At 41.7% G+C, this 12005-nt stretch overlaps 1 protein-coding gene across 1 annotated transcript; it reads left to right on the plus strand.

Annotated features, from left to right (window-relative positions):
• Positions 1-396: 396 nt before the first annotated feature.
• ASMT (acetylserotonin O-methyltransferase) lies at positions 397-8876 on the plus strand. Its single transcript, XM_062628662.1, has 8 exons — positions 397-1688; positions 2928-3102; positions 4294-4423; positions 5248-5316; positions 5823-5941; positions 6168-6308; positions 7557-7679; positions 8296-8876. Exons 1-8 carry the CDS (start codon positions 1506-1508, stop codon positions 8505-8507), a joined length of 1152 nt encoding a protein of 383 aa, XP_062484646.1. The 5' UTR covers positions 397-1505; the 3' UTR covers positions 8508-8876.
• The last annotated feature ends 3129 nt before the right edge of the window (positions 8877-12005 follow it).

The raw sequence follows: 12005 nt of genomic DNA on the forward strand, positions 1-12005 counted from the left end.
AAAGTAATCCAGAGTTTAAATTTTAAGATGAAAACCCATGAGGTATATTCTGCTTGAAGTTGAAATCCATGTCGCATCTTGCACTTGTCAGTCATGTTATAGTTTGTTCCCAAGGACATTCTGCGTGCCCCTGCTTAGTTTTGCAGAGAAGGGGAAGAAGAATGTGGCAGCCAGCTGAAAAATGCAGAACATTTTGTCATCCCTCAGCACGCTGCTCTGGCAAAACATGGCAAAACACAAGTAGGACACCCCTACTGTGGTGCTGCTATCAGCAAGCATTGCTTTGTAAGCCGTTATGTGAGAGACTGGCAAAATATGGAAAAACAAGAGCAGATTTCCTTGTAGACTTCACCTCAGTGATCATCATAGAATAGTTAGGGTTGGAAAAGACCTGAAGATCATCTAGTTCCGCCCCCCCCCGCCACGGGCAGGTATGCCTCACACTAGACCAGGTTGCTCAAGGCTGAGTCCAGCTGGCCTTTAACACTGCCAGGGATGGAACATTCAGAAGTAGTCACTGCAACAAAGCACAACAAACTCTTGAAGTTTCTTTTCAGACTGGCTGCTTCTCTACTTGGGGATAGGTGTACCGTACCGCCAGCTCTAAGTACACCTGGACCTGTGCCCATCACAGCAAGTTTCAGTTCCCTTCTGGTTACACCCTTGTGTTTCCTTTATCCATTCTGTGGACACAGCTTGCAGGGAAGCCCACCCAGGTTTTCCACGCATGGGTGGAAATTATTCCAGGGGCAAACTCTGGTGGGATGCTTTCTTCTCCTTCAGCTCCTTGTGTTGACTCTGATCTCAATCATTTCCTCTTGCCTGCTATGTAGTAGTTATGCCAGTCATTTTCCTTGAGCAGGTAAGGTCAGAGGCCCTGAGTACATGACCTGGTGCCAGAGGCAGAAAAAGTCTCTCTTTCAGTATGGTGAAGGTAAGTGCTGTGCATATGCTTGGGTGAGGGGTGAGTGGAAATAGGGCTCTGGGAGATGCCAGGTTTGACCAGGAATATGCCATAACTTCTTTGAAAAGAGCTAATATTCCTTCACTCCTATACCCTTGGGAATGTTCACTTTTCACGTAAATAATTTTGTTGCCAAATTTTTGTCTTTCTTCTGGGGTGATGCCATTCAGCTGACTGACGTATGTAAGGATTTCTATTCTTGGGAAGTCTTCCAGCATCAAAAAGCCACCCTGATAGAGTAGAGCTGCTTCTGAGCAAGCCCTGGTTAAGATTCTGCTTTGGTTGATGAGCTCCTGGTGCACTGCACTGAATTCAGGTTCCTGATGCTGTTCTGCAGTGATTTCTGATTTGCTTGTTAGAAGACTTCATATGCTTCTAATGTTACCAGCATGTTAACTGACTGCTGAACTGACAACATAAGCTTTAATCCACACTGATTCTTTAGCCTTGTATTTGATGATGGAAGAGCTAAAGAAACAGATGGACCTGGTAGAAAGACTCACTGAAGCCCAATAACTTAGCTATCTGTTTTGTAACCAATATGTTTCTTGGAAGTGAGAAGATTAAGTGGATCAACTTGTGTGCTGTCTGCCTAGTAGAAAGAAGCTTATTTAAGAGGGAGAGAGAATCTGTGCTTCAGTCCAGAAAGAAGATGGGTTCTACAGAAGACCTTGACTATCCTCAACACATCTTGCAGTACAGCAGTGGATTTTTAGTCTCAAAGGTAAGAAATAGTCTTGGATAGATGTCTAGCAGTATGCAGACAGAAATATTCAAGGTTCTCACTTTAGGTGCTGAATGTAAGTCTTCGGAATGAAAACTGGCTCATATGAAGGCATCCTCTCTACTCCCCTTAGCAGGAAGGAAATTTAGAAAGAAAAAGATTTGAAAGTGACCTGACCCCTCAGGATAGACTTAACATTTATTGAGACCTCTCTGACCTCTGGGGGCTTGGATGAGCAGACCTTCTCTGAATGAGGCTTTAAAAAAACACAGGGTTTTATAGCTGAGGGCTTGCTGTCTGATTGCCTCAGATATAGAAGGTTCCTTCGGTGGTGGGATTTTTTTCCCACTTTTCATTTCCAGAGTTTGAGAAACAGAGAGCCAACATGAACTGCCTTTTTCCTTCTTTATTAGCCATGCAAAGAACAAGATTTTTCAACTACCTTCTCAAAGAATTTCTGTCCTTCTCCCATGGTTTTCTGTATGGAGGCATCATATTATGCAGGCAACTGATCTTGAGAGCTTCTGTGTGTTGCCTTTTTTCACATGAAAGATAGACTCTAGTATAATGACTGTGTTTCCAAACAGCATTTGATTAAGGCACAAAGGTAGTACTAATAGTTCCACCTCCCTTATTGTTTACTGACATTTGCCTTTCTGTGGGTGAGCATATGGACATATAATTATAATATCCACTGCAGTGGAGATTTTTTCCTCATAACTATTTAGTTACATTTCCTATTGTCCCTTGCTACACCTCTTGCCAACATGGTAAGGTAAAGAATACTCTTCAGGTTGTGCAAATACTGCTGCATCCTATAGCTCCTGAAAGCCAGAGCTGACAGTAAAGAGAGGAGAAATGAATCATGAAAAAAACTCTTGTGCTCTTGGGGCAAAAAGCAAGAAAGTCTTGAGAGTATGTGCTCTGAAACTAAGGAAGAGCCAGGAACATTCACACCCAAACCAGGTCTCTCAATGTGAACCTTTGTGAGCCAAAATCATTGGCTGGCTTTTCCAGAAAAGGAAAAGAAATGGGAAAAAAAGGTGCACTGCAAGCACTTGATGGTATTATCAGTGTTCAGAGAAACTTCAGTTTAACCATTTGTCTTGTTTATATGAAATATGCTTTTTACATGAAAAAATATTATTATGTGTATATTTTCTCCAACGAAGCTTTAGAAATGCAGTAGGCTTTTGTGCTTTCACCTGACACCTCACTCCTACCTTTCCTTTCCCCCAGGTTATGTTCACTGCTTGTGAGCTGGGGGTGTTTGATCTTTTGCTGGAGTCAGGGGAGCCTCTGTCCATGGATGCCATTGCTGCACGCTTGGGTACCAGCACCACAGGGATGGAAAGACTGCTGGATGCCTGTGTGGGGTTGAAGCTCTTGGCAGTAGAGCTGACACAAGAAGGAGGTAATAAAAGCAGAAGAAGGGGAAGAAACTATAAGAGTTAAATCTCTGATGGTTTGGCAAGTGAGGCAAGGTGGGGGGAGGTGATATCTAATCTTAGTACAGTTGGCGGAAGGAGAAGAGGATCACTTGCAAATGTCATCTCCTTTTCAACTGAAAGAGAAGAAGCAAATGCCAGCATTATTAAATAAAGGTGTAAAGTAGAGCCCAGGTGAAGTGCTTTATATCCCTAAATGTCTTTGTGGAAGAGCCTCAGGGACCTTGGAGAAGATATTCAGGGTCTCTGCAGAGGTGGTCTCAAGAAAACTCTGAGGTGTGGGCATGATTTTGAACCTTAAAACAAAATGCCAGGGTAGATGGACAATGGCATGATTTAAAAACATGTTTTATTTGTCTTTGTGGTTTTACCACCATGTGAAGTATTTAGTTAGGTTGCTGATCTGAACTGAGAGGTGATATAAGTTTGTCCTTGCAGCAGAAATGTTGAGTCCATGGGGTCAGGAGGGATTTCAGACCATCAGACCGCTGGTCAGGACTGGCCAGAGTCTTGCAAGTTGTATCCCCTGCTTTGACTTTTGTTGTCTGTCCCTGTTTTAGGGCTTACAGTAGTTGCTCAATGAGTTTAAGGAGAACAGGATCTATCTTTTACATTCCTTTTGTGTGACAGTCCCATGGGTGAGTGATGCCACTGCAGATGTATTGGAGGAAGCAGGGGGAGATTTCTGCGAGTTCTTTAGGCATTCAGTCTCTCTGTAGAAGGTCCTAACCTAGTGAACTGAGAAGGGAGTAAGTGTAGTTAGCATGCTGTTTTGGGGACTTGCCTCCTGCTTGCTGATCTTGTTGACTGGCAAAGATGCTTGTCTGCAAGGGCTTCTTGTTTAAATAGGCTTCTGCCTTTGGTGTGCTCTATCAGTAAATAATGATACTCATAAAGAATTCCTCTTGCTGTTCTTGAAATAAATGTTTGGTGCTAGAGTAAGTATAGGTAAGTATTGCTTACTCAAATTGAACGAGGAAACATACATTTCAGCAGCCCTCAGCCACTGCTCATTGTAGTGGAAAGATTGATTGTAGAAGCAATGTAGTTGTGTCTTTGGTCATGTGGACATCTCTTGGTGACAAATACCATGCTGTGCAGTAGGTTTGGCAAGGTGGTATATACATGTTAATAAACATATTTATTTCACCTATTAGCCCTCTACAGAAACACAGACATTTCCAACATCTACCTTACAAAATCAAGTCCCAAGTCTCAGTATCATATTATGATGTATTACTCCAATACAGTCTACTTGTGCTGGCACTACCTGGCTGATGCTGTGAGGTAAGGAGGAATGTTGTGTGCTGTCTGTTGCAGACTGCTTTGTGGCATCTGTGTGGCTGCTCTGAGTAGTGTGTTTCTGGGGAGGGGCACAATGAAGATGCTGGTTGGTTCCCAGAAATAAAAACCAGCAGATCATTTCAGCTTGTAATCCAGCCTATATGTATTCCGTTTTTTTTCTTGTTTTCCATTTGTGTGTGTTTTTGTTTACCTTTTCTTTCTGTTGGTAGAGGTGACCCAGGAATCAGATTTTATGTGTTTGACCTTGAGGAAAGCATTTGAACATTACGGTGTCTCTTAATACATCACATTAAATGATGGGTAATGATGGCTAAGGCTGCTTCTGCAAAGATGTAAAGGAGTAGTTTAATATGGGGCTGGAGTCTTCTTGTTCAAGTCTGTGCAACAGATGATTAAACATGGTGTGTATCATGGTGATGGTTGCACCAGTCTTGTGCCTTTATCTGAGACATGTTCCCATAAATCATAGAATGGTTTGGTTTGGAAGGGACCTTAAGGATCATCAGTTCCAACCCCCTGCCATGGGCAGGGACACCTTTCACTAGACCAGGTTGCTCAAAGCCTCATCCAGCCTGGCCTTGAAAAAAAACAGTCACTTATGTGGAAGGCTGAGAAATACATCAGCATATTTTTGGGTGGCAAATGAGGATGCCTTTACAGCCATTACAAACAGGCTAGCATATATTCTGTACAAAGTTAAGCACCTTTCACAGTGATGAACTAGCTGAAACTGAAGCCCCAAGGTGTATTTGGGGTAAAAGAAGTAGAAATCCACACTCACATACCTTTTTTGGTTGCTATTTTAGAGAAGGAAGAAACCAGTATGAAAGAGCTTTTCACATTTCATCTAAAGACCCTTTTGGAGCAATGTACAGGTAATCAGGATATTTATAGAAATTATTATTATTATTGTAGATAAAATTAATGTTTTTAATTATGGCTCAGGACAATTAAATATGATTATGTGAAAATCCCACTCATCAGAACTCATCACACAGCATTTTCCTTTCTCAACAGTATCCATTACTGGGACATTGTCTAATATTTTGGGTAGAAGTGTATCATTTCTTATTCTGAAAAACATATCACAGGTCTCTTGCACAGAAAGAATAATATTTGAAGGGGGGGAATGAAATCCCTTGGAAGCCTGAGAATTAGCATCATAATATACTGTTGGACTTCACTAGTCTTAATTCCATATTTAAATGCATGAATACATAGCTGTACCCTTCTGCTAGGTAAGTTTATATGGCAAAAGAGTGTATTTTGTGTCAATAAAACCAAACATTAGTGTTTAACTAAAACTGCTAATAACATTTCTACAATAGGAATCTCCAAGGATATGGTAAATTACCTGTGCCGCATCTGTTTGCGTTACTAGATCAGAAGAAGAAATGCTGAAATTCATGGCTGGCCAGAACTCGGTATGGAGCGTATGTGGCAGGGATGTACTTGTTGCATTTGATCTTTCCCCTTTCAAGAAGATCTGTGACCTGGGAGGTGAGTGTCATTAGATCTTCTTTAAAAGCCTCTAAACTGTCTTCTGATAGTGGCCTCTCCTGTCCCTCCTCTTCCCTTTGGGCAACATGTGGTGAGCAAATGTATTTTGCCAGCTTCCATGAGGCTGAATGCACTGAATGTGCTATTGTCTGTATCACTTCATGAGAAGTTGCTGAGCAAGTTGGTTTTGTGTCAGCACCGACCTTTTTTTGCTTTCTTCCCAAAGGAGGTGGAGGAGCTTTGGCCCGGGAGTATGTTTCTTTGTACCCAAATTCCACGGTCACAATTTATGACCTGCCAAAAGTCATACAAGTGGCCAAAGAGCAATTTGTTCCACCTGAGGAGCATCGTATCACTTTCCAGGAAGGTAGGTGTGGACAGTGGTGTAGTGTTGTCACAGCTGTTGCTCCTGAGCCCCTTGTCTCTGCTCAGAGGTACCACACTGGGGGGTCAGGTCTCCAATTGCCCCTTATGTTAGCACTGTCCCATATTGCAGCCTCCCTAGCCCAGATCTGCAGTTCATTCCTACCACAGGGCAGTCCCAGTTGTGCATCTGCAGCTACTTTCTATCAGAGACAACTCTGTTATTCAGCAACCCAGAGACTTTTTACTCCTGAACAGCGCTATTTCATTTCTTCAGAATGAGGGTATTTTAACACAAAAATAAGAATAAAAAAAAAGTCCTGCAGTTCTGAAAAACTATCATACCATGTTACAAATCTTCCTATCACTCCCTTTTCTCCTGCACAGACCTCCTGGCAGATGTGTGGGAGGCCAGGCCTGCTCTGAGCAAGGGGTTTTCCTTCTCTGGGAATGATTTATTGCTTTAAAGTCCTAAGAGATGTCAGGCTTTGAATGTAAGTGAGCTAGTCTGCATTTTTCTCGCCCAGTTCATAGTCTTTGTCTTAGCAATGGTCTTTGCACCATCTATGATGAACATGAGTGTAGGGATATCTAACTTTAAATGTTTACAAAAGTCTTCACAGTGTTGCAATGACAATATTGCTTGAAGCTCAGAGAGCAGAAAGAAGCCTTGAGGAAGGGAGGGAGTATATAAAAGCAAAGATAGAGGATCACAGGAAATGTTATGTGTGACGGTGGTACAAAGAAATGGGAGAAGAAATGTCAAAGTAAGGTGCAGAGAGAAAAATCTGAATGTAATACACGAGGTACTGAAGAAAAGGTGTGATGATGCAGGTAGTGCTAGGAGGTGAGAGGTGTATTTTTTCTTAATGATTTATGATGTTTTTCTGTTGTTACTGAAGGTCTTTGAAAATCTGCTTAGAAAAGGGGATTTTTTTTCCTTTTTTTCCATGATAGAAACTGAGAGAAACTGTCTCCTCTTCTGAAAGCTTTATGAATCTGAATTGCTGTCACAGGATAAAACTTAGTCTCAAATGCTTTCCTATGCATCAAAGGTTGAAGAAGAGCTGCTACTTTTAAACATTTTAGACCTTCTTGAGACTGAATGAAAAAAATACGCAATGCCACAGATGTGAGTGATGGACATGGCAAGTCCAGAGTTTCCAGAAATGGGCAGAACTGAAAATACTTGTTTAACTTAGCCCGCTGTGGTTTAGGGTTTTTGTGTAATACATGTATTCTCGCTTTACAGGAGACTTCTTTAACGATCCAATTCCAGAAGCTGAACTGTATATTTTATCCAAGATATTGCATGATTGGGATGATGACAAATGCAGGCAGCTGGTGGCAAAGGTCTACAGAGCTTGCAAGCCTGGTAGGTGTGAGCTCTTGAAAAGCAGAGAGACTCCGGGCTATCAGTAACAAGAAGCACGCCAGTCTCTATGCTCAATTTGGGTTTCAGTGCAGGGATTTCCTTAGTTTAGTCTTCTGCTTTCCTAAGCTGCCATGTGCAGCTGAGCCAAATAGAGTTTGGGCTTCTAGTTTTAGTCTCCTTCTCTACAGGGACTTCTCTTTCAAGGTATTTAGGTGTAAGGATTGGGGATTTGGGGTATTGTTTAAATAGGTGTAGATGACAGTAAAAATCCCATTAAGCATCACATTGCACCCTCAGAGATTTAAAAACAGTGCCTACACAGCCAGGTTATCAGCAAAATCAGTAAGCTTCTGCGGATTTCAGCTGTGGGAATAGGAAATTTACATCTCAGCCATAACACCCCCTTCAGACTTGGTGCATGAGTACTTAGGTATCTGAGCAGAGGCATGCTTCAGTGCTTTTGTTTTCATTGTCTTCTGTGATGCTGAAATAAGACTGAATATAGAGGCTGCTTCTTCCTGAAACTAAAGGTTAGGATCTGACCTAGTAACTCAGCTGAAAAATACCTCATCTTCTCAGAGCTCGGTGTGTGTTCTATTTCTCTTTATTCAACTAGGCGGTAGAGTGCTGCTGGTTGAATCACTGCTGAATGAGGATAAAAGTGGGCCTTTAGAAACTCAACTGTATTCGATGAATATGTTGGTCCAGACAGAAGGAAAAGAGCGAACAGCAGCAGAGTACAGCAAGCTCCTCAAAGCAGCTGGCTTTGGAGAGATTCAAGTCAAGAGGACGGGAAAACTTTATGATGCTGTTTTAGGAAGGAAATAATAACACCTCTTTCATATATTTACAAGATAGAGTAAGTCAAGAAATGTGATATTCTCAGAGGGGAGTCATCAACTCAGCTTTTATTTGAAGTAGCCAACTTTCTTGTATTTGCTCCTGGTGCATTGTCAGGAGAATCAGTAACGACAGATATTGAACATGAATGGATTACGAGTCTTGCAGCCTGACTAGGTCTTGCCTTTGGGTCTGAAAGGGGGAGAAAGAAGTCAACACCTGTTCCACAAGAAATAACCCAGAAAGAAAACATGCAGTGTGTTGGCTTTAGATCTTTTCATTCTTTCCAATTTCAACAGTGTATCTAACAAAAGCAATGCTGAATTTGTAATCAAATAAAATTGATCCCTGTACTGAGCTCTGTTACCTGAATTTTTATTCCTGGGGAATTGATATAGTATTGATATGGAGAAAACTCCAGGAACAAACTTGCCAAGAAAGTTTTCAAGCTGACAAGCAGGTATTCTTTATCGCGGAGCCAGGAGACACGGGGGATAGCTCCTCCTAACGTGTGTCTCCCCACTGCCACACAAGCCATCCTTTTATAGCCACTGGGCATACATACATATTCATGAGGCTACGTGTGGATTACGTAATTTTCCAGAAAGCTCCCTGCATGCGCACAGAATTGTGGTGGTCTCTGAGGGTCATTTACTTCTTCCAACAATCTTCATCACTTCTGGCAGCCTTTGAAGCATGCGCAGTAGATGCTCATACCAGTTTAATTGGTTCGTTAGCACCAGAGACATAATAATCCTCCTGTCCTCCTGCTTATCAGTTAGTTTAACTGTAGCCCATCCTGGACACCTGCGGCTCCCAGTTGCTCTTTATCCCTGTGTCCTGTTCTTCCAGACTGTTTTTCTTAAACTATGTCACAACTATAACAACTATAACGATTTATCTTGTGAGAACTCTCAGTATGTTCTCTAGCTGTACTCTATTTTTTTTCTCTATGTATCGTGCACCTCAGTAATTTTCCATTGCTACTGTTACAAAGCCATCAAACTTAACATACTTAAATCTAATTCTAAAGGTTTCTATATTCCATTTTGTGATTTTGTGCCCCCTTGTTTCAGTATAAACAGAGCAAGTGACATCTCCGTATGGTTAGTTTTTCAGGAGAACTCCTGTCTGAGCCTTGGGCAGTTTGGTGTGAAAAGTGGTTTATTTCCTCTAGATTTTGGTATCAGTTATGAAGAATAATTTTGTAGCTTGACTGGCTGAAGCCCAGTGATGCTCTTTACAGGGCAGGCCCTGAGGTGACACCTAAGAGGGAGAATGATACAGCCAAATCATTGTTATACACAAGGGAGGGCCTTATTGCATGCCTCCTGCTATTTCTTTAAATCGTTTGATCAAGCACAACCAGCCATAATCCACCCAGTTTTCTGGGAAGCGGAATTACAGGTTACTGGAGTGAGAAACATTTGCAGAAAGGCACCAGAAAGACTCTTTGCAGCTGTGGCTTGAATACAAATTGCATTTGTCTATTAAGCTGGATGCTAGAAGGGCCTGAGACAGCCTTCTCAGTACCCATCTGCTAGAGTCTCGTGCTCCTTTGATTGTAGGAGGAGTGTAGGGAGAAAGCAGCCTCAGTAGGGGAAAGCTGTCTTTTTTGTTATATTTTGTGATATCAAAATCAAATCACAAGGCTGCAGTGGCCTTTCTCATACTTAAAAGCAACGGTTCATGAGCCACTGTTGCAGGTAGCAGGTTTATGTTTAAGTAGGATCTCACCCTGTAGGTATTGACAGGATATTGCGGGTATTGACAGGATATTGCAGGAGTTGGGGCAAGTGTTTTTGGAGAGTTCCCTCCCAAGCTGCAGTCATTGTGAAGGTTATGTGGCACGAAGGTGACTTTGCCAGGAGCTGCAGCCTGTGAGTAATGCATTCTGAATGCTTGCTCACTTTCTAGACAAAGCGAGGTGTTACATCCTGCAGCAGCCAGGCACCAACACAAATAGTGAAACAAGGCTGACCTGGTCTTTATTTGGAAGGCCCAAAGCAAATGGCTTAGTAGAATAACTAGTTTAAAAAGACAGAATAAGAAAAGGAATATAGGTAGCAAGTAAATTTTGCATCCATTCAGATGCTAGGCACCCATGTTTGTACAGCACTGGATGGAGTCCAGCTGGATTTTTCTCCTCAAATGTGAGGTTTGCGGATGTCTTCCATCTGCATACCATTGCAGTAAAGCAATTTTGATGATGTCATAATGCCCCAATTAATCAATATTGGTAAAAAGTGGTTACCAAAGCCACAGATGCAACTCTGCATCTGTTCATCCGTCTGCCAATGGACCATTATTTTTGGAGTGCAGACTGTTCAACAGCTGTAGACCAGAGGTGAATGCCTGAGTTATTTTGCTAATGAAACATTAGTTATCAGGAAATCACATCCTGAGTGCTGCTGAACCATACCCCTCCAATTTTGTCAAGGGCCTCTGAAGTACAAGAACAGGGTAATACCAGAGGACCCAGGGGTATAAACAGAAATCACATGTCACCAGTCACAGATAAATGCAACTGAAAAAGGTAGGCAGAAACAATTTTACAGCAGAATTTGAAAACATGTAGACTTGTATAGCAGACTCACAGAGCTGCCCATGTTTAATCACATTGCAGAGATGTCTGTAAGGAGAATATATAGCAGCAATGAACCCAAACTACTCAGTATTTGCACTTGTTCAGAACTTGTACAGAATGGATTCCTCCAGTGATTATATTCTTAGACATATATTGTTTATTATTGTTAAAAGGAAGTGTACCTCTATTTCTTGTACTTGATCTGTTATTGTGCTCCTTAGGCTTTTTTGAATTTGTATGCACCCTTTTGTCCATAGTAACAGTTAAGAAAATCCATTTGACCTGGTATAGCCTCACATGCCTATGAAAGTCCAGAGGAAACATGGGTTCTACAGAAGACTTTGACTACTCTCAAGTCATCCTGCAATACAGCAGTGGATTTTTAGTCTCAAAGGTAAAAAGATATAACTCAGCCTTGGATAGATGCAAAGACTAAGATGTTCAAGGGACTTGTTTAATGTCTTTGAGAAGAAAACAGTTAATAATAGAGAATCCTGGTACTATGCTGACTTTAAACTTGAAATACATATGGTGGAAGTCTAAAAGGAAAAAAAACCTCAGCGCAGCCACGGCCCTCAGGATGGACCTAACTGTTGAGACCCCTCTGACCTTTGTTATCTTGTATATGTAGGCCTTGTATCTGCATGAAGTTTCTAAAACACAGGCATTTATAGCTGAGGAATTGCTGTTTGACAGCCTCAAATGTGAAAGGTTCCTTTGGTGATGGGATTTCTTCCTACTTTTCAGTTTTGGAGTTTGAGAAACAGAGGACTGATTTGAACTGCCTTTTCCCCTCCCTGTTAAACCATCCAAAGTACAAGATTTTTCAAAGAAAGATCTTCTTCCCTCCCCAGATTTACCATGCAGCAGACTGAGTTTGATAACATTTGTCTATTATA

The sequence above is a fragment of the Pezoporus occidentalis genome, unplaced genomic scaffold, assembly GCF_034315485.1.
Source record: "Pezoporus occidentalis ecotype Australia unplaced genomic scaffold, CSIRO_AGI_Poc_V1 ctg32, whole genome shotgun sequence".
Taxonomy (NCBI): Eukaryota; Metazoa; Chordata; class Aves; order Psittaciformes; family Psittacidae; genus Pezoporus; species Pezoporus occidentalis.

Coding starts and splice junctions, on each gene's coding strand:
- ASMT (XM_062628662.1), top strand. CDS start 1,506: ATGTTTCTTGGAAGTGAGAAGATTAAGTGGATCAACTTGTGTGCTGTC. Junction 1,689..2,927: donor GTGGATTTTTAGTCTCAAAG/GTAAGAAATAGT, acceptor CCTTTCCCCCAG/GTTATGTTCACTGCTTGTGA. Junction 5,942..6,167: donor GAAGATCTGTGACCTGGGAG/GTGAGTGTCATT, acceptor TTCTTCCCAAAG/GAGGTGGAGGAGCTTTGGCC.